Genomic DNA, 22,230 nt, shown 5'->3' with positions numbered 1-22,230 from the left:
GGACAACACTGTACCGGAAGTTCTGGCCAGAGCGATGAGACAAATGAACAAACCTAAAAGTCCTCATATTGGAATGGGAAAAGTAAAACTACATTCACAGGTTCCATGATCTTAATGTAGAAAACCCTAAAGAATTCACACACAAACTACGAGAGCTAATAAACAAATTCATCAAAGTTGCAGGATAAAATATCAACATGCAACAATCAGTTGTATTCTTATATAGGAGTAATGAACAATGTGAAAAGGAAGTTAATAAAATATATTTACAGTAATAGCAAAAGGAATGAAATACATTGGACCAAATTAAGCCAAGGAGGCACAAAAGTTGAAACAAATACTACAAAACATTACTGAAAGAAATGTTAAAACACCTAGCGGGAGAACCTGGGTGGCTCAGTTGGTTAAGCGTCCAACTCTTTTTTTTTTTTTAAGTTTTATTTATTTTTGAGAGAGAGAGAGAGCATGAGCAGGGGAGGGGCAGAGAGAGAGGGGGACAGAGGATCCAACGTGGGTTCCACATTGACAGCAGCAAGCTCGATGTGGGGCTCAAACTCATGAACCTGAGCTGAAGTCAGACGCTCTACTGACTGAGCCACCCAGGTGCCCCATTGTCTAACTCTTGATTTCAGCTCAGGTCACGATCAAGCCCTATATTGGGTTCTGTGAAGACATCCTACGTTTATGGACTGAAAGACTTATTGCTAAAGTGGCAATACTACACAAAACAATCTATAAAATTCAGTACAATCTCTATCAAATGTCCAACAGCCTTTTATACAGAAACAGAAAAACCAACCCTAAAATTGATATAAAATTGCAAGACATCCCGAATAGCCAGAACAACCTTGAAAGAGAGGGAAAATGTTGGTAGATTTCTACTTTCTGATTTCAAAATTTATTAGAATCAAAACAGTGTGGTACTGGCATAAGGCTATATACAGACAAATGGAATAGAATTGTGAGTCTAGAAATAAGCCCATACGTCTACAGTCAACTGATTTTTGACAAAGGTGCAAGAGCATTCAGTGAGGAAAAATTGGCTCTTCAAAAAAATAATGCTGAGACAATTGGATATCCACATGAAAAAGTATGAAGTTGAACCCCTACCTTACATTATACACAAAAATTAATTCAAAATGGACTAAAGACCTAAGTGCTCAAAGAGCTAAATGATCGAGGAGTTAAAACTTTAAAATTCTGAGGAAAACACATGTCAAATCTTCATGACCTTGAGTATGGCAGTAGTTTTTAAAAGATGACACCAAAAGTATAAGCAACAAAAGGAAAAATAAATAACTTGGACTTCAGTAAAAGTAAAAACTTTTGTGCATCCAGAAAGAGATGCATTTCTCCAGAATGGGAGAAAATATTTGCAAACCATATAAATGATAAGGGCCAATTATCCAGAATATACAAAGAACTATTACTATTCAACTATAAAAAGACAAACCACCCAATTAACAAATGGGCAAAGGGCTCAAACAGACATTTCTTCAAAGAATATATACATATGGCCAACAAGCACATGAAAAGATACTCAACATTATTAGTCATTGGGGAAATGCAAGTAAAAGCCACAAAACCTCACACCCACTAGGATAGCTATAATTAAAAACAAATGGAAATTAACAAGTCTTGGTGAGGTTGTGGAGAAATTGGAACGCTTGTACATTCTGGTAGGAACGTAAAATGGGCAATTGTGGAAAACCATTTGGAGGTTCCTCAAAAAGTCAAAAAATACAATTACCAAATGACCCAGGTGTATACTCTACCCCAAGGTGTATACCTGAAAGAATTGGTATTTTCAATTATTTTGAAAACAGCCATCCAAACAAATACTCATTCATGAATTTTCATAGAGCACTATTCACAAAGCCAAAAAATGAAAATAACCTAAATGTCCTTCAATGGAAGAATGAATAAACAAAATATGGTATATCTATTCAATGGAACATAATTCAGCCTAAAAAGGAATCAACTGATACATGCTACAACGTGGGCGGACCTCACAAACAAGTGTACAATTAAGTAGCATTTAGTACCTTCACTATGTTGTGCATTCATCACATCTGCTTTGAAAACATTCTCATTACCCCAAAGGAGACGCCCATCCTCCCCAGCCTCTGGCAACCACTAATCTGTTTTCTGTCTCTATGGATTTACCTATACTGAATATTTCACATAAATGGAACAATATAGTATATGAGCTTCAGTGCCTGGTCAGCATATTGTTTCTTGAGGTTTGTCCACGTCATAGCATGTATCAATATTTCATTCCCTTTTCTGGCCAAAGAATTATCCACTGAATGGATATACCACCTCTTGGGTATGAAGTCAATTCCAGATGAATTTTATATCTAAATATATAAGGTAAAATAATATGACTTGTAAATGAAAACATAGGAAAATATCTGCATGACCTTGGCGTAGGTGATTTTTTCCTAACCAAGATTCCAACAGCACTAATGATAAAGGAAAATACTGATGAACTGGAAGACATTACAACTGGCAACTCTTCTTCAACGGACATCATTAAGTGAGTGAAACAGCAAGCCACAGAGTGGGAGAAGACATCTGCAAGCACATGTATCCAACAAAGGATTCAAATTCAGAATCAAACACATCAGTAGCAAAAAAAGAACCCAATAGAAATACGGGCAAGAGACTTAACAGGCACTTTGCAAAAAAAAAAAAAAAAGTATATTCAAATATTCACTGACCATGTATTCTACATAGGAAAAGGTGCTCATCTTAATTGATCATCAAGGAAATGCATATTAAAACCATAATCCTACTACTCACCAGGATGGCTGAAATGAAAGAGCCAGCCAATTTCAAAAAAAAGTTGAGAAGAATAAGGGGCAAGTGAACCCCTCATACACTGCCAGTGGGAATGCAGATTGTACATTTTGAAAAACATTTTGGCAGTATCTAAAGAAGGTGAACGTATGTAAACCCTATGACCCAACCATCCCACTCCTAATGTGCTGGTAATGATCTTTTTCTTGATCTAGGTGGTGGTTACAAAGCCATGCACTTAGTGAGAATTCACTGAGCTATACACTTAATAGTTGAGCATTTTTCTGTTTGTGCATCATGCTTCAAAAAATTTCTTTTAGAATACATACAAAGAGGTGGGAAATGTCCTATAACCATGAGGCTCTAAGTGTTAATGTGTTTCTTTTGATTATTATTATTAAACACTATTGATTAAACATAAATATATTATAAATTTGGGCGCTTATAAACAAAACATGCTTATTGAATATCCCACTCGTAATGGTACAAATGAATTTCTTGAAATTAGTTCATATCATGAATGAATATTAGTTATCTCCCGAATGAGGTCTGGCTCATCACCAATTATATCTCTATTTCCCATTTTCCAGAGAGGATATGTCAATGAGCACAGGCAGAATTTTGTTATAGCAGGGTCGCTCAAAACTTTTAAATTTCCTTTAGAGTTATATGGCTTAAATCAAATACTGAACTATCACCAATTTTTTCCCAATGATCTATCAGCTGATCAATTAATTAATAAATCCTTCTTCTGGGACGCCTGGGTGGATCAGTCAGTTAAGCATCCAACTTCAGCTCAGGTCATGATCTTGCGGTTTGTGAGTTTGAGCCCCGTGTCGGGCTCTGTGCTGACAGCTCAGAGCTTGGACCTGCTTCGGATTGTGTGTCTGTCTCTCTTGCTCTGCCCCTCCCCTACTTGCATTCTCTCTCCCTTGCTCAAAAATAAATAAACATTACAAAAAATTTTAATTAAAACAAATAAATCCTTCAATTCTAAAAGAAAAAAACCCAGGAAACTATTTGATATGCAGGATTCCCTACCTAGTCATTCGTCATTCAGTTCCCCAGGCAGGATGGTTTAAAGCCTCTTTGGCTCCTCGGATGCCTCAAACCCTGGGGCAACACACCATGGCAAGATCAGAGCAGGTAGGAGTGGAGGCTGGGTGGTGATGAAGGCGAGGTGGGGAGGGAGAACCTTCCTCAGAGTTTTCCTCAGGATCAGTTTTAGGAAGAACGTATGGAACCAAGGACTTGGAAATAGTTGCCTTTAAAGCTATTCATGTCCAATCTCCCTTGGACAGTCTTTACGCAGCCCTGCCAGGCATGAGCGAACCTTGGTCCCAAAGGACCCCTCAGAAGCGGCTCCTCAAGACTGCATCTCTAGGAGGCCTCTCTGGGTCTCGGGCACTCAGCCTGCCACTGATCTGCAGGCCTCAGTGAGGGTGCAGGGTCTCCCTTACTACACTAACTGTCCAGTTCACCTCTGAAGTGCTGGGTGGTTTTTGCTCCCACCCATGTCCTGCATGAGGAAGGAGTTAGAGCACTCAGAGAAAGGCGAATCTCCCTAGGGAGAACCAGGCCACTGTGCTTCCCTGTTAATCCTTTCGGGTTGCTCCATGACTTCTGCCAAGGAAGTCATGTGTGGACCCGCATGCCAGATGGGCTGAGTTGCAAAGGGCTGGCAGGCAGGCAGGACAGTGGAGGAGACAGCACCAGGGAGAAGGAAAACCAGTTAGCAGAGATGCCTCTGAGGTGTTTCCGTCAAATCCACTCCCAGAGGTCACCAGATCCCAGAGGTCCTTGCAGTGCAGCCAGCTTCATGGTGACCAATGTGGGCCCATGTCCAGAGATCCGGCAAGGAGGCCAGGCACGCTGGCAGTCCCAGAGACTGAAATACACAGGGAAATCAGGGAGACAGGCTGGAATCCTCAAAACTCAGGGAACACGGAGAGTCTTTTCGGCCACACTTAATTTTTGGTAGTGATTTGCCAATTACATGAGAGTAAAGTGCATATTAAGTTCACATTTAACCCTAAACTGGTCAGCCCCATTATGTTCAGGGAGTTTATATGGATATCCAGTCCTGGGCGAGCCTTTGCTAGTTACTGAGGTTCTAAGACCATCTCTGGCCACAGGAGAAAGTACTCGAGAGGTATTCTAAGACAGCAGGTCTCAAAGGGGGAATGCTGGAAAATCAGCATCATGCAGTAACTTGTTAGAAATGCCCATTTTCTGGCCCACTCCAGGCCAACTGAGGTAGAAAAACTCTGGGGGTGGAGCCCAGCAATTGCTGGTCTAACAAAATCTGGGTTTTAAAGGCTGTTCTAAGAGGAAAGTCAGTATGGAGTGAGTTTGGAGAGCCAAAGAAGGAAGATGTGATATGCCATCGAAGGAAGGATTAGGACAGGCCGGGAGGCAATACTGGGAGCTAAAAGCAAGGAATAATTGAAGGCGCATTGGCAGCTTGACCCAGCACCGGATCTGTGAGCTGGGGGACAGGAAAGAAAGTTGGCTGTCACAGAGCCAGATGAACGGCCTAGAAAACCAAGGAGGGAGCAGGACATAAAGGATGTGGGAACTGGGGGCTACCGAAACCTTGATGGAAGAGTGACTTGGTGACCACGGTCGTGGAGGAAAATTAATGAATGTGTAGCACAGAAATAAGGAGGTGGGTTGTTTTGAGGAGAGGCGGCCTCTCCAGGAACATGCCCCCCATGTCCAGCTTTTCCTGTGACTCTCCTACGAGTCCCAGACCCCTTTGGGCTTGAGACTGGGTAGAAGGGGGATGGTTCCCCGGTCCTAGTCTGTGTACAGGGACAAGACATACTTTTGGAGGCCTGGCACCCTCTGGTAACAGGGCAGCTCTTTCTTAAAGAGCTCAGAAGTGGAACTTCCCGGCTGAGGGGTTATCTTGAGAGAAAAGGGTTTGGAGCCCTCCAAGAACAAAACAGATCATGGCTGAGAAGGGATTCCTCGCTCCACAGGAAACAGCTAAGAGGTTTAAGAATGACACTTCCCGAGGGGCGCCTGGGTGGCTCAGTTGGTTAAGCGTCCAACTTCGCCTCAGGTCACGATCTCACAGTTTGTGAGTTCAAGCCCCACATCAGGCTCTGTGCTGACAGCTCGGAGCCTGGAGCCTGCTTCAGACTCTGTCTCCCTCTTTCTCTACCCCTCCCCTGCTCACGCTCTGTGTCTGTCTCTCAATAATAAATAAACTTTAAAAAAAAAAATTAAAGAGTGACACTTCCAGAGAAGCCATTGCCAGGAGTTGAATATATCATGTCTGGAGAGAGACCAAGAGTTCCAAGGCCTGGGTGTTGGGAGACTATTTCAATTCCTCCCTCTGCCACAAGGGCCCTGGGAAGGAAAACCCCCTAAGCTCCAATTGAATCTTCTGCAAAATAAGAAGCATGGTCTCCTCGGCTTCCAAGGGCCTCTTCAGCCCTGGTAACTGGAGAAAGTAGGGGATACGGCTTTAAGCTCTTGGGTAAAGGCCATGTCACTGAGGGGGGAGAAGGTAAAGGCCTGAGCCCTACATGAACTGGCCTGAACCCAGCCTCAGTCACAGCAAGTGGCAGTGCTGTGCCCTCTGAGCCCTTGACTTCCACCCTCACACCTTAACGATGCAGACCTGAGTGGAAAAGGCCTGCTGTCCTCTACGCTCCCAGCTCCTTGCTCATCCTCTCTGTCCAACCCATCTTCTCTCTGAGGTCACCTCACTTCCTGAGGACGGGAGCACAGACATTGGGGTATGAACCCACAACCCTCACACCCAGCTCAGGTCAGCCTTTGTCTCCTCAGTTCCATCTCTGCCTGTGGGATCTGAACTTGGAGCCTTCTGCCTCTTCGTTCTGTCCCTTGGATGAATTATCAGCCCGTTTCTCCAGTCTCCAAGCTTCTGTGTGCCGTCTTCTTGTTGTGTCCTCAGAAAGGCAGTGGAGTGTTCCCATCTCTCAGCTACATGCTGGGGATGTGGTGGGCAAGTATAAAGCAGAAGACATCTCCCCCCTTTATTCCACTCTGCCATTTCTCTCCCTAGTGCCCATGTCTCTCTCCTCCTTTTGCTGAGACAGTCAGGGCTAAAATGAGTAGTCAGGATGCATGGGGAATGGAACCCTAGGAAGCTATGTCAGAAGGTTGAAAGGGAAAAATAGGTACCGACGAGTCAGCCAGGAAGCCCAACTTCTAAACCCTGGCCCACAACCGCAGGGACAAGAACGTCCTTTCTTCCTGGAGCCCTTGTATTCAAAGGGCAGCAGAGTCCGAATTCAGAACCAGGAATCAATTCTCTTCCTGTTTCTGCCCATTTGCACCTAAAGGCCTGCCTGCCACTTGCCTTCAATAACTGATCTGTAAAACAGAACCCATGTTCCCTGGTTTTGACCTCTCCTGGGGATGCCAGCATAGACGAGGACCTCCAAGATGAGCTTTCAAGCTAACAGGTTTTATAACAGATTTTGGCAACTTGATGAACATGGAGGCCTTATGCTGACTCATTTTCAGGAATTTTGAGGAATCTCTTAAATGGGCAGTAACTGCTTGCTCCATTGATACAGCACTTCCTTCCATTTTTGAGTCAATCTCCTCTTTCTAAATGCTACATTAATAAAGGTCCTTTGAACAGTGATACAACAGTAGGTGTCCAGGATGGTACCAAACACATTCACACAGTGACTGCCCTCTGCAAAAAGTTGAATTTCCCCTTAATTCCAAGGGCACAATCTCAGATGGTTCTGGAAGGGATGGTGGGGCAGTCAATCTCCAAGCCTTCGGGAATATAATGGGATCCTTTCCTTCCAAGTCACCTTCTCCTCTGGCCTTAGTGCTTCCATTCTTTTCAGTGGCCATTCCAGTCACTTCCTTCCTTTCCCATCAGTTTGAGGATACACCTAATAGTGTAAATACTGTCCACAAATAGTCCACCCCTAGCCATCACCTCCCCTCCCTGCTCTGCAGGTATCTCAAATTGGGGGCATCTAGTCTATTTTGGTTCTGTTACTCATTAGCAATATATCTAGCTGAATGGGGACGTTAGTTTATTGTTTCCCAATGACTAGAGAGAAGTATCTCTAGAAAGGAATGTCATACCAGGCTACCCTTCTGACCACCACTAGCAGGCTTATAAAACAGCTGGGAATGAAGGAAACACCATTAATTAAGAATGCTTAAAAGCTGGATAAGTAGACAAAATTGATTTTCTTTTTAAAATAACTACTTGGAAAGGGCGCCTGGGTGGCTCAATCGGTTAAGCGTCCGACTTTGGCTCAGGTCACGATCTCATAGTTCGTGGGTTTGAGCCCCGCGTCGGGCTCTGTGCTGACAGCTCAGAGCCAGGAGCCTGGAACCTGGGGCCTGATTTGGATTCTGTGTCTCCCTCTCTCTCCGCCCCTCCCCCACTCCCGCTCGCTCTCTCTCTCTCTCTCAAATAAACATTAAAAAATGTTTAAAAACATTTTAAAAAATGTTCAAAATTACCAGCTGAAAGACAAAGGAAGAATGTTCCAAATGTTTGTGGAACACCCACTGTGGCCCATCAGTGTGAGGCATGTTCACATCTCATTTAATCCTCGCAGCAGCCCTGAGAGTACATAATTATTATCTCCACTTCGCAAACCCGATAGCAGGCTCAGAGGGGTCTCTTGATGGAAAAAATCTCTGGAGATATCTATTTCAAAAAAGTGACTGTTTGCCATCTCTGGGTGATTCGGTAACAATGGAGTTTTGTTTAATGTTTAATACGAAACAACATTCCATTTTATTAAAAGGTAAAATGTTATGAAATAATAAGTATGTAGGAGCCTCGGCCAACATCTTAAACTAGGATCTGACATAGCCATAATGCCCTGTCTTCCAACTTCCCTGCCCTTCCCTTGACATCACGTGGTCTTCTCAGGAGATAAGCCCTGAGGCTGATGGGGAAGGAAGAGAAACCACCAACCTCAAAAACCAGGTTCCATCTGACCTGGCTCTCACTGGGGCCATCACTCTAAGCCACAGGCCTTCTTTTGCTCTGACACGTCTCCCTCCAGGTATCCAAGGTGCACTAAGGCTATGAAGGCCACAGGGCTCACCTTGCCATTCTCAGCAAATCACTTTATAAAATGTCCAGACTTTCCTGCAGAGCATCCAAAGTGTATGGGGTTGTGGCTGAGCTTCCATAAAAATGGGCTTCCCTCTAGGCCCGGGAGCAGTGTGGCACCAATCTGAAAGCTTCTAGTTCACACAGTGAAAAGTCAAAAAAAAAAAAAAAAAAAAAGCCATTTACCACGGCCCTGGGCTTTCCACAAAGAGACAAATTCAGGGATGAGGGCCCAGACTGCCTCCATCATCGTTTCATTCTATGTACCTCAATGCTGAGAGGAGCAGCGGGAGAGATATCAAGTGCTTGCAAGGTCCCTAGGTCTGTGCTGGCATTAAGGCCTTCCCCTGCGGCTTGGGATTCCTTGACAGGAAACACTGTGGCCGCGAGGGCTCAGTGGGGAGGCCGCTGGAATGGGGGCACCTTCCTGTTGCAGAATAAAGCTCCCTCAGCCCTGGGCTTGGTTGTTCCTGTCGACAGAATGCTAGCCACAGAAACTCTGTCCGGCTTAGTAATTTTCTCTGAGCTCCCTTCGGAGGACCTGAATACTCCTTTTCCACCTCTACCGAGAGAGGATGAGAGTAGGACCCAAGACTCTCACGAATTTGCTGAGCACCCGATACTTGCAGAATTTAGATCACAGAGGGTGGGGAAGCTGGGTAACCAGACAGATACACAGAGAGAGAGAGGAGTAGGTAACTATAGGTATTTGATAGCTATATTTCCACTCGTTTATTTAGCAAGTACTCATTGTGTATCAGTCTCGTGCCAGGCGCTGAAGATACGACGCTGAACGAGAAAGACAGCTTAGACTCCTTTCTGTGACGTACGGCGTGTACCCCTCCAAAATGTCCCGTTGGTGACAAATTCTTTATCGTGGGTGCCTCATAGTTTTACACTCTTTCATCGCCTCTGGGGTCAAGAGCCGTACGGTGATTTTCTTCAGACTGGAGACCCTGGACAGGATTCCCTTCTCCTGTGGAGCTTCTGGTGTCTGAGGAGGCTTGACCGCCTGCTGAAGCTTCTCCTGCATACGCTGCAGGTATACGGCTGCTCACCCGTGTGGGTTCTCTGGTGTTTAATAAGGTGAGAGTTCTGAATGAATCTCTTCCCACATTCATAACATTTAAAGGGCTTCTCCCCTGTGTGAATTCTTAGGTGTGTGTGTAGATTTGTATTGTGACTGAAGCTTTTGCCACACCATGAGCATCTGTAGGGTTTTATTCCTTGGTGTGCCATTAAGTGCTTATTAAGATCTGAACTCCATCTAAACCTCTTATCACACTGTTGACACTTGTAGGGTTTCTCTTCAGTGTGAATTCTCTGGTGCTTAATAAGGTCAGAGCTAACCCTGAAGCTTTTCTCACATTCCTGACACTTAAAAGGTTTCTCTCCTGCATGGCCTTTCCCGTGAAGATCCATTTGTTTTGGAAGCTCTTGTTTACAAGTTGAAAGTTTCTTTCTTTTCCTCCCTAGGAAAGCTCGATGCCGTTTCCGCAGCCTACGTGTAGCACCGTGATTTTCTTTGCCTGTTGTTTTCTGGGCAACTTTCATTCTGGCCTTTCTTAACACTTTGCGTCCTGACGCCTGTATTTCTAATGCAGAAACAGATATAGGTTGGTCATTTCCAGTGTCATTTTTGAGCTTTAACCCTGTTGGAATAAACAGAAGAGTCAGCCGTCTGTGTCCCAGAACACGAAAACTATAGGAATGCAGAGAAAAATCTATGATGACTGCTTTTTCAAAAACACGGGAACAAGTGATTCCTGGTCCGATACGGACAAATGGCATAGACGCATTTCCTCCGGATCCTCCTGGCTAGGCACAATAACGAACCAGTTAAAGAACGCAAGCCACAACCAACAGAGAGTTGTAAAAGATGCTAAAAAGAAAGCAAAATGGTTTGGGCTCCCAGGACTAGCAGAGTAACACAGTAGAGCGTCTTACATCCCCACACCCACCAGAAGATGGCAACCCTGATCTAGTGTTTTCCCACCATCAACCTAGCAACAGAAGGCTGCCTGGATAGGCTTATCCCTGCACCGGTCTGAATGGGAAGCCTGCCAACATCAGAACCCCAGCTAGGAGACTCCAAAGTGGGCAGGCAGAACTAGCAAGAGGCACCTAGCCACAGTGGCCTGGCCCAGAAAGCCTCTTCATCCCTGAGGGTCTGAGATTCCCCTTTTCCCACAGAGAGGCACTCTATCCTCCGAAATACCTTCCTCCCCGTCAAGCAACACCAGCAGGCACACATGGGAGCCCTGGCAGGAACACGAAAACCAAGGAAACCACAATAACACCGTGAAGCCTCTGAGAATTAAACTGTCACCGGAAGCATAACCCACAAAAGCAGCAAAGAACCTATGTGCTAAACTAAAATAGGGGGACTGCTCATTAAATTAAAATATTGAAATGTGACCCAGACTCTCCTAACGTAATAGATAAAATGATCAGGATACAATCAAAAATCACCCGTTGGAGCAAGAACAAAAAAAAAAAAAAATCACAACTTTTCACAACAGTGACAAGAGGCAATCTGACAAAAATGGAATCAGACCAGAAATCAAAAACAGAAAGAGGAAAATCTAAAAATATGTGGAAATGAAATAATACACGTCTGAAAGTTCTGTGGTTCAAAGAGAAAGTCTCCAAGAAAATGTAAAAAGACACAGTCGAATGAAAATGAAATTATATTAAAATACGTGGCACTCAGAGGAAAAGGCACAGCCCCAAGCACTTCCAACACTAAAGGAGAAAGGTCTCCAACCAATACTCTGGGTTTCCACCTCAACAGACTAGAGAAAAAAACTAAAGTAAACCCAAAGCAAGTTGAAAAGGAAATAATAAAGATCGGAGCAAAAGTCACCACCAAAGGGCTTGTTCTTCAAAGCAGTTGGTAAAATTGAGAAACGTCTATCACAACTGACAAAAATAAAAGGAGAGAAAACCCAAATCACCAATGTCAGGAAGGAAATCGGGTCCATCACTACACATTCTGCAGCAACTAAAACGATGGTAAGAGAATACCATAAACAGCCTTATGTTCGTGTCTTTTAAAAGTTGGGGAAAAAATGAAGCAGTTCCTCAAAACCACAAACTAGACCAAGCAACACGAAATAGATCATCCGAACAGCACCATCACCATTACACAAAGTGAATTCATAGTTGAACTAGGTCTCCTCCGAATCCAGGCCCATATGGTGTTACTGGAGGGTTCTACCAAATATTTATAGAATTAACACCAATGTCGTACAATTTCTTCCAGAAAAGAGGAGGAAATACTACCCAACTCTTTTTAGAAGGCCAGTATTACCCTGACAGCAAAATCATATCAAGTCAGTACTAAAAAAGAAACTACAGACTAACATCCCCCGTGAACTTAAATGCAAAAATCCTGAACAAAATATTGGCAAACTGAATACAAAAATATGTAAGCATGATATAGCATGATCAAGAAGGATTTATTGCAAGTAGGCAAAACTGGCTCAACATGTGAAATCAATCAACATAACATACCATATCAACAAGCTTTTAAAGATCATACTCCTATCAACGGACACAGAAAAGTATCTGACAAATCCCCCCATCCATTCATGATAAAAACACTAAGTTAGGAATTGTATTGACTTGATAAAAGAGTATGAACAACAAAAAAAACCATACTAACACTAACAGGTGATGGTGAAAGACTTAATGTTTCCAAAAGACTGGGAACAAGGCAAGGGTGTCTACTCTTCCCACTTTTATTCAACCCAGCAGGAAGTTGGAGCTATTCCAACTAAGGCAAGAAAAAGTTAAGGCAAGAAAAAGAAATCAAAAGGCATTGCGGATAATGTGATGACCTAGGTATAAGAATCTCAAGGGATCTACAAAATAACTCCTAGAAATAATAACTGAGTGAGTAGGGTCACAGAAGACAAGATCAAAATACACAATCAGTGGCATCCCTGTATGAAGAGAGTGCAAGAAACCAAAATTAAAAACAATACCATTTCCAAATACTCCAACGAAAATGAAATGCTTTGGCACGTACTTCACACAACATTCAGAGGATCTGTGCACTGAAAATTACAGAAAGTTGATGAAAGAAATCAAAGACCTAAATAAATAGAGACTATGTCCACTGATCAAAAAAAATATCAACATAGTAAAGATACCAATCCTCCTCAAACTAATACGTAGGTTTAATGTAATTTCTAGCAAAATCCCAACAAAGTTTCTTATAGACATTGATAAGCTTACTCTGAAATTTACGTGGAAAGGCATAGGCCCTAAAAGGGCTAAAATAAAATTTTATTTTACAAACAAGAATAAAGGGGGAAGAATCCGTCTACTTGACAGATATTAAGTCTTTTGTATTATATAGCTACAGTTACCAAGACAGTACACTATTGGCAGAGGAACAGACAAAGAGCTCAACGGAACAGAATAGATACATACAAATATACCCAACTGATCTTTGAGGAAAGTGCAAAGACAATTCAGTGGAGGATCTAGGGTTAGTCAGAGTTCTAGCTTTGACACCAAAAATACAACGTATAAAAGGAAAAAATGAGAAATTGGTCCTCATGGGGCAGCTGGCTGGCTCAGTTGGTGGAGCATGTGACTGTTGATCTCAAGGCCATGAGGATGAGCCCCATGTTGAGTGTAGAGATTACTTAAATAAATAAAAAGTTTTTAAAAAGTTGGTCCTCATTGGGGCACCTGGGTGGCTCAGTCGGTTAAGCGTCCGACTTCGGTTCAGGTCATGATCTCATGGTCCGTGGGTTTGAGCCCCAGGTCCGGCTCTGTGCGGACAGCTCTGAGCCTGGAGCCTGCTTCGGATCCTGTGTCTCCCTCTCTCTCTGCCCCTCCCCCACTCGCACCGTGTCTGTCTGTCTCTCTCTCTCTCTCTCTCTCAAAAATAAATAAACATTAAGTAACATTTTTTTAAATAAAAAATTGGTCCTCATCAAAATGAAAAACTCTTACTCTATAGAAGCCCCTAGGAAGAAGACTGAAAAGACATTATACAGACTGGGAGAAACTATTTACAATCTGCATATTCAACAAAGCGCTAGAATCTATAATATATAAAACACTCTCGGGGCGCCTAGGCAGCTCAGTCAGTTGGGCGTGACTCATTTCGGCTCAGATCTTGGTCCCAGGGTTTGTGGGGTCAAGTCCCTAGTCAGTGGTGTTGGGCTCTGTACTGACAGTGCAGAGCCTGCTTGGGATTCTCTCTCTGCCCCTCCCCACTCACGCAGACCTGCACACACTCTCTCTCAAAATAAATAAACATTTAAAAAAAACACTTTGTTTACAGGGGCGCATGGGGGGCTCAGTTGGTTAAGTGTCCAACTTGGGTTCAGGTCATGATCTCACAGTTCATGAGTTTGAGCCCCACATCAGGCTCTCTGCTATCAGCACAGAGCCCACTTCTCTCTCTGCCCCTCCCCTGCTCACATGCATATTCTCTCTCTCTCTCTCTCTCTCTCAAAAATAAACAAACATTAAAAAAAGACTTTGTTCATAAAAATATATATGTATATATATATAAAACTCTCACAACTCAACAATTAAAAAAGAATCCAATTAAAATACGGGTAAAAGACATTTCACTGAAGAGAATACACAGATGGCAAAAAAGCACATGAAAAGCTATAAAACATCGCTGGCCACTAGGGAAATGCAAACCCCAAACCACAATGAGAGAACACTACATACCTATCAGAATGGCAAAAATAAAATGGAGACAAACCAAACACTGGCAAGGATAAGGAGAAACTAGATCACTCATTCATTGCTGGTGGGGAATGCGAAATGCTACAGCCACCATGGGGAAACAGTCGGGCACATTCTTGTGAAATTAAATATGTAATTGCCATATGAACCAGCAATTGCACTGTTAAGACATTTACTCCAGAGACATGCAAACTTATCTCTGTAAAACATCCTGTACATAAATGCTCATGACAGCTTCATTCACAATAGGCAAAAACTGAAGACTGCAAAGATATCTTTTCAATGATGAATGGTTAAACAAACCGCGCTCTCTCAGTATCATGGTGTGCTACTCAGTAGCGTTAAAAAAAAAAAAAAAAACAACTATGATACACACAACAATTTAGATCAATTTCCGGGGAATTATTCTGAATGAAAAAAGCTAATGCCGAAGAGTCACACACTTTATGATTCTATTCATATGACATTTTGAAATGGCAAAATTTTAGAAATGTGGAACGGATCAGCAGTTGGCATGGGTCAGTGATGGGGTGAGATGTAGGAGGCAAGTGTGTGTGGTTCTAAAAGGGCAACAAGAAGGTCCTTGTGGTGGGGCGCCTGGGTGGCTCAGTCAGTTAAGCATCCAACTCTTGATCTAGGCTCAGGTCATGGGCTCAAGGTTCTTGGGGTATGAGCCCCAGCCTCTGTCAGTGCAGAGCCTGCTTGGGATTCTCTCTCTCTCTCTCTCTCTCTCTCTCTGCCCCTCCCCCTGGCTTGTGCATACGTGCTTGCGTGCTCGCTCTCTCTCAAAATAAACTTTTTTTTTAAAAAAAGAAAGGCCTTTGTGGTAATGTAACTGTCCAGTATCCTGACTGCAGCGGTGAATATGCAAACTTACACTTCTAATAAAACTTTCAGAACTAAATACACACACAAATCAACACAAACTGAAAATATGAAGGTCAGAAGACTATATCGATATCAATATCCTGGTTGTAATGTCATATGATACTGTTGCAAAAGCTATCATTGAGGGAAACTGGGTAAAGTGTCTGTACACAGGTTCTCTTTGTATTACACTTTAAATCTGCATGTGAATCTACAATTATCTTAGTAAGAAGTTCCGTTAAAAATACACAGGAGTAGAATCTTGGGATATTAATCTCCTGTAAAGGTTCTTATCAAAGAACATTTCTCCCCTTCCCATGTATATACTTACCTGCAGGAGACCCTCCAAGACTGTCCTTGAACTCTTGGGGACCCTGGGTCTGCGATTTTCCCCACTGTTCTAAACAGATTACTTCAAGTTTAGGGGGTTAACAATAATGTTCTGAGAAGAAAACCTTGAGGTCATGGACTGCTATCATAATGCCAGATTACTTTCAGGGAGAGTGAATGACGCTTTCATACTTTCATTTACTCCAGGTGTTTAAATGGGCAGAATCTTAGACTCAGTACCTTCTTTCTAGTCTCCTATGGTTGTGAGTAGACACACAAGGAGGAGGCTGAGAAGAAAGCGCCAGGCACGCACGTAAAGCAGTATGGGGAAGGGAAGTCCCATGCTGCTGAAGCAGACACGGTCAGGGATGATGGCAGCTTAGACCAGGATGGTGAGAGCAGAAGACGGGGAGACATGACTGTAGTCAGGATCTATTTGGAATGATCCGGATAGGTCTTTCCTTTCCCCCACACCACCCAGTTGAGACCCAAGCAGCTACTGGAACACTGGGACTCTCCCATAGGAGACGATTTTCCACAAACTGCGGCCAGATCACTCAACTTCCACACAAAGGAAAGGAAGAATCTTTACCTAGAGAGATGACAGTCTCGTAGTTTTCCTGCATGACATCATTGTAAAGGACCTTCTGAGCAGGGTCCAGTAATTTCCACTCTTCCTCAGAAAAAGACACGGCCACATCTTCAAATGTCAACAAGCTCTAAAGAAAAGAATGGGTTTGGGTTCAGTACTTGCCACTATAGAAGCCGCCCTTTCACTCATTTCTGAATTACACAGCAGGCCAGTCACCAAAGAAGAGTATTAAGATTTGGAGGGGAAAAAGGTGAGATGGCAAGAAAGGAAGAAGCCAGAGATCGGGAAGCAGCGTGGGAAGGGCCCGGTCGCCACCGTGCCCAGCCTAGTTACCTAGAGGTGAACATCCGGGGCTAACACGCCTCAGAGCACCCGCCGAGCACCGTGGGTCATGGGCAGCAGAGAAAAGCACAGACAAGGCCATGTTCAGGCTGCCTGAGAAAGCTGGAAAGTACAGCTCACCTGGAACTCAGGCAAGATGAGCTCAGACGCCATCTTCCAGTTTGGGGGGCTTTTCGGCTCAGAAAAGGCTAGAATCTGTTGAGCAGGTAGCGCTGTGGATGGAAAAGAGCCAGAGAAAATTTCTCTCTTTTAGGTTCACAAATACCCTGAGTTGATTTCTACACCACAGAACATCAGGAGTCCTTCAGCAAAGATGGCTCCCCTTCACAAGTGTGTGTGTGGTGCCAGAGTGGCCTTCTCCTTGTCAATAAGAACCAAATATCCACCGCTCCAAAGAACCGGTTCCCCGGTTGACTGTTCCCCCAGATTTCATGAGAGAACTTGACAAAAGGAAAGCCATTATGTTTTTTTTCCCTCTCACCAAATACATCGTTTACTGGGGTGGGCAAGAATTCGAGGTGGTTGAAAACGAAAGGCTTGGGTCCTCTAGTGCAGGTGGTGTGTCTCATACTGTGTTTCTTCCCGGTGCACCATTCTCCACCCCCCCCCCCGCCGTTCTGTCAAGACAATCCATTTCTGACCCCAGTTTCTTCCCTGACATAAGAAGTGTGAGATGATCCCTCCGTCCCTGTTCCGTCTTCTCTCCTCTCAAATTTCTAAGGAGCAAGGTCCACGCCATCAATACCGGGGTTCTATGGTTTGGACATTTCTGTACGCCAGGCTGACCCTCACCGCCGCCCACCGTTAGCCTACTGTACTCCCAACTTGAGAGACGTCCGAACAGCCGGCCCGGCTGGGCGCCTGGCAAATTCCCATGACTTTCCAGCTGAACCGGTTACCGTCACAGCTCCCAGGAGAAGAGAATTATTATGAAGCTCCTCACCTCTTTCATATACAGGCTGCGTTTCTTTGTGAGTATTCCAGCCCAGCTGTTCCTGTAGTACCCGGTATGTATTCCAACATTCTTTCTGGAACACATCCATTGGTTGGGGCTCTGCGGGCTTCCACTTAAAGCCTGGGGCCACTGCTGTTCCTCCCAAGGGCACTGCCTCCTTTTCCCGATCATGGGCTGTGACCTAGAAATAATCCCCATCCTCATTAGCACAGAACTTACTTTTGGTTTCGGGGTGGTGGCAGAGGGATGAACAAGAGAGCCCAGATTCAGGAAAGGGCGTGGCACTCAAGGAAGTAACAAAAAACCCTAAAGCGATATTGCGTCACCATTTCCTCACAGAGAACCATACACATCGTTGGGGGAAATTAGTGTAAGATGAAATGAGCTGTGACTGCTGCCAGCCTCCAGCCACACAGGCCACAGCTCAGGCCACGAGCAGGGTGGGGGCAGGCTGCCTTCACGAGCTTGCTTTCTGGACGTGGATCCTCATCCAAGGGCATTTCTATCTTCTGAGTTTTTCTCTAAATAATAATGAGTTGGATTAAAAAAAAAAAAAAAAGATTCTCAGATTTTTTTCCAATCCTCTCATGGTCAGGAAAGGATGTCATGGAGAAAGGGGATGCGCGAGAGGAAAAACCGGGGGAAAATTTGGACTCTAACCTCCCTCCGTAGGATCCAGTTGTAGAGAGACACCAAAAATAGACCCTGCCCTGTGTTCCTCAAGGCGGGCTCCCCATGGAAAGGAAGGGTGCTGCCTTCTCCCGAGGGCATACCCTGGTTCCCCACTCCCCAGCAAGGCCAAGGGCAGACCACTAAGGGAGAGTGACGGAAGGTTTTCTTCTGGCCCAGAGATACGTGCGCCCACCAGACAGGGCACTACCCTGCGGCATCCTGATTCTGTCCACTCCCCTGTTGGCATTTTCCCTTTTTTTTTTTTTTTTTTTTTTTTAGTCATTTTTCTTCTTTCTGGATCCTTGTTTCACTTTTTCCTTTCCATTTCTCCTCTTCTTTCAGTCCACACAGAGCTGATTAATACTTCTATTAACCACCCTCTCTCTCCTTTGCTCTCTCAGTGCTGTGCATTTTTCCCCCCGATTTTTCCTCCTTTGCCTACTCGGTCTTGCCTTTTATTTCTCTGCCTCCACGAACTCAAGTCCTCTCTCCTTGGCCATGCCAGACTAGGCCCACCAACTCTAGTTCACCCCGGCCCGAAAAAGGGCAAAAGGCATTTCTTTTCTCTAAGGCCCAGAAAGATGGCCAGAACTCTGAAACCTGCCGTCTGCAACTGCTGCCCACCTGTGACTCCAGACCCTGCCTAGCTGTCCTAAAGGAACAGAAGAGTGGCTTAATCCACTCCATTCCCCCGCCCCAGATATATCCACCTTTACTCTATTTTATTGTACATGTAAGGAATCCTCTCACCTCATCACTTATTCCACCAGGTTCCCTCTGAAAGCGCTCTACCAGGGCCACAGCCTCCTTGATGCTCTGTGGATGATACTTCTGCACCCAGCTCTGGGTGCTCCTGGGCAGAATGGTCAGGAACTGCTCTAACACCAGCAGTTCCAAGATCTGCTCCTTTGAGTGAATCTCTGGCCTCAGCCACTGGTGGCATAATTCCTGAAGCTGGCTGACAGCTTCATGCGGCCCAGGTGCTTCATGGTAATAGAAGCTCCGGAAGTGCTGGTGAGCGCTCTCAGGACCAAGACTGTCCATTCGTGGGCTGGATTTCTTCCTCTCACCGGAGCGCTCTTTCACGGACTCCTTAGTCTCCCATAAAGCCTCCATGTGGGGGTACAAGCATGCCTTCACCTCTAGATGTCTCATCATCATCTGCTCTAGGAACAGTTTTACTCCTATGTGTGACATCCTCCTGGGGCCTCGGACAACTGAGGCCTCGTCAGGTTGGGTATAAAACCAATGAGCGGATCTTCTCAAGGGCACTGAAGGAGGGGAGAAAAGAAGTACATGTCAAGAAGAAAGCCACATGGCACGCATTTACTTGCCATTTACGGTTATAAGAGAAGAATGAACAGAAAAGAACCTGTCCAATCTCCCTTTTAAAATCAACCGCCACGTATTAGGACACTCGTGATCACAGATTACTTCCGGATGCACATTTCTCTCTTTTTTTCTCTTACTCAGCTTTGACACAAAGCAAGGCTCAGAAAAAGCAAATGTCAATTGATAACTTTCCTTTTTTTAAAAAAAAATTTTTAATGTTTATTTTCGAGAGAGAGAGACAGAGCGCGAGAGGGGAGGGGCAGAGACAGGGAGACACAGAATGGGAAGCAGGCTCCAGGCTCAGCTGTCAGCACAGAGCTGGACACGGGGCTGGAACCCACGAACCGCGAGCTCACGACCTGAGCTGAAGTCAGACGCTCAACCGACTGAGCCACCCAAGCGCCCCAATAACTTTCCTTTTTTTGTTAAAGGTCGAGGAAAGGCTGGTGGGTGAAAATATTGGCACCCACTCGCTAAAAGGAGCTTTGAAAGTAGCCAACAGTTAATCTGTGTGCTTCCTGTCCTATCTTCACAAACAGGGCATGTCCGAGTTTCTCTAAACGTTAACAAATCATCCCAGTCTTTTTTGTCTTTAGTTAGGTGGAAACAACTTCTTTGCCCCTTCATCCTCTTAGAAGACTGAAACCTTTACTTCGTGGAACATTTGATATTCTCCTTCCCGTTGCATTAATAACTGGCAGAAGAACGGAGACAACCCGATCAGAAAGAAGTAAAGCATTTAGGCGAAAAAAATAACCTTACTCCCCTCAGCAAATACCCCCAACTGAGCAACCAGATGTCAACATTTTGGGGGGTACTTTTTGGGAAGACTTAAGGGCACGGTGCAATTCTGGACCTGTGTATTCGTTTTTTGCTTACTTTACTGGAAAGCCAAGTCGGCCCTGTTTACTAAATACGATGTCGGCTTGTAAACATAGAAAAAAAAAAAAAGGGTGATGATTAAGGCTCTTCTGAGACAGGAAGCGTCCTAGTAAAGGTAGCCCTTCTCTTGACTTTACATTTCCTCAGGGTCAGGGTCGTATAGATCTTTAAGGAGGGCTAAGGGTGGCCTTGAGAGACCGATTCTCCCCGAGGTATGCCAGCAGAAACAACAACAAAGTTCTTTTGAGGATGCCACGGGCATTCAAGCAAAAGCTTGGTTTCCTGCTGCCTATCCAGGCTCAGAGGGTACGGGGGGCGCCTCCTCTATTTCTAGGTTACTAGAAGCTAACGTCTTTGAGGCTGGGATGCCCCTTCCTCCGGCGACCCAACCACCAGCCGGCGGAAACGCGGAAGTCTCGCGGAGCGCAGCGGAGACACCGCTGCACCACCCCCACCACGAGTCCGAGACGCCCCCGGGCCCGACCGCAAACGCGCCCCGGAGCGCTCCGCGGGTGGCCGGCTCCCCAAGGTGCCCGGGGAGCATCCCTGGGTTGCACGCGCACCTGGGGGACAAAGAGGTTGCTTGCGGAGGCGGGACGCGGCGGCCGGAGCCCGAGGACCGGCCGGGCCGAGCCGCCGCGGGAGGCTGCCGGCCCCGCCCCTGCTCGTCGCCGGGGGGCGGGGGGGAGGGGGCTGCCACTGGCACGTGCCGCCCCGCAGCGCCGGGAGCGCGCCGGACCGAATCCCAGGGGCGACGCGGCTTCTCCATTACCTCCGCCCAGCTCTGGCTTCCGCGGACGCCACTTCCCTCTTCCTCGGCTCGGCTGCAAGGTCGACAGGCCTCCCCGCCGCCCTAGGGGAGGAGGCGCCCGCTTCCCGCTCCTCTCCGGGTCTGGAGAGTGGAGCTCCGAGCTCCGGAGCGCGGGGCCCTAGGAGGACCGGTCCCCCACTTGATCCCTCTAGCTCCCTGACCCCGTACCCCGACTCGCCATTTTGAGCTCTGTGGACCGGGCCCAACCGGAAAAGAAAGGATGCGCTTCCGGTGGCTTTGTGACAGCCACGCCCAGCCATCCCCCTCTCTCTACCTGGCGCCGCCGGGCAGCAACCGAGCCGCAGGTCCTTCCCACCCGAGGGGGGAGCCGGCCTTCTGCTCCGGCTCATCCCCGGGCGCGAACACGCCTTCTCCCAGCCGGCTGGAGGCCTAGGGGAGCCCCGTAAGCTGTTCGTCGCCTGGGAGCCGTGTAGCCTACTGACTCCAGGTGCCGCGATCTTGTGGCCCTGATCGCCAAGTGCAGATCGTGCCTGGTCTCATTCTGGCGGCCGGCAGCCCTTTCTACTAGAAACTCCCCAGTGAGGGCCACCGCCCCGAAAGTCGTCCCTAGATCTGTCCTGAGCCTCCTGAGATGTAGGACGTGACGTCCTCGGGGTCACATAGATTGCCAGCGGCAGATTTTAGACAAGAATTTTAGGTCTTGCTGCTTCATCGCATGCTTTTTCTTTCTTTTTTTTTTTTTAATTTTTTAATGTTTTTATTTATTTTTGAGAGACAGAGACAGAATGTGAGCAAGGGAGGGGCAGAGAGAGAGAGAGAGAGAGAAAGACACAGAATCTGAAGAGGCTCCAGGCTCTGAGCTGTCAGCACAGAGCCCGACG

General features: G+C 45.7%; 1 protein-coding gene across 3 annotated transcripts; it reads right to left on the bottom strand.

The window, feature by feature from the left end:
• Window positions 1–8,521: 8,521 nt before the first annotated feature.
• ZNF75D (zinc finger protein 75D) lies at window positions 8,522–21,663 on the bottom strand. 3 transcript variants are annotated; one of them, XM_053201722.1, is made up of 6 exons: window positions 21,350–21,663; window positions 19,114–19,477; window positions 17,680–17,872; window positions 16,857–16,948; window positions 16,395–16,521; window positions 8,522–10,533 (listed from the first exon to the last, which is right to left on the bottom strand). In XM_053201722.1, exons 1-6 carry the CDS (start codon window positions 21,646–21,648, stop codon window positions 9,824–9,826), a joined length of 1,785 nt encoding a protein of 594 aa, XP_053057697.1. In that variant the 5' UTR covers window positions 21,649–21,663; the 3' UTR covers window positions 8,522–9,823. The 3 variants fall into 3 exon arrangements, with proteins under 3 accessions (XP_053057697.1, XP_026910529.1, XP_026910530.1); XM_027054728.2 differs by having other exon boundaries at window positions 19,114–19,634; window positions 21,350–21,484; XM_027054729.2 differs by lacking the exon at window positions 21,350–21,663 and adding an exon at window positions 21,141–21,214 and having other exon boundaries at window positions 19,114–19,634.
• Between the last annotated feature and the right edge of the window lie 567 nt (window positions 21,664–22,230).

Source organism: Acinonyx jubatus, chromosome X (assembly GCF_027475565.1).
Source record: "Acinonyx jubatus isolate Ajub_Pintada_27869175 chromosome X, VMU_Ajub_asm_v1.0, whole genome shotgun sequence".
NCBI lineage: Eukaryota > Metazoa > Chordata > Mammalia > Carnivora > Felidae > Acinonyx > Acinonyx jubatus.
This window is presented reverse-complemented; position numbering and strand designations above follow the sequence as displayed.

Excerpts from the sequence above, each read along its gene's own strand:
- ZNF75D (XM_053201722.1), bottom strand. The coding sequence starts at position 21,648 with ATGGCTGGGCGTGGCTGTCACAAAGCCACCGGAAGCGCATCCTTTCTT. Across the intron at positions 17,873-19,113 it reads CTGGTGGAATAAGTGATGAG|GTCACAGCCCATGATCGGGA; the intron begins GTGAGAGGATTC and ends GATTATTTCTAG. Across the intron at positions 16,522-16,856 it reads TCATCTTGCCTGAGTTCCAG|AGCTTGTTGACATTTGAAGA; the intron begins GTGAGCTGTACT and ends TCTTTTCTTTAG.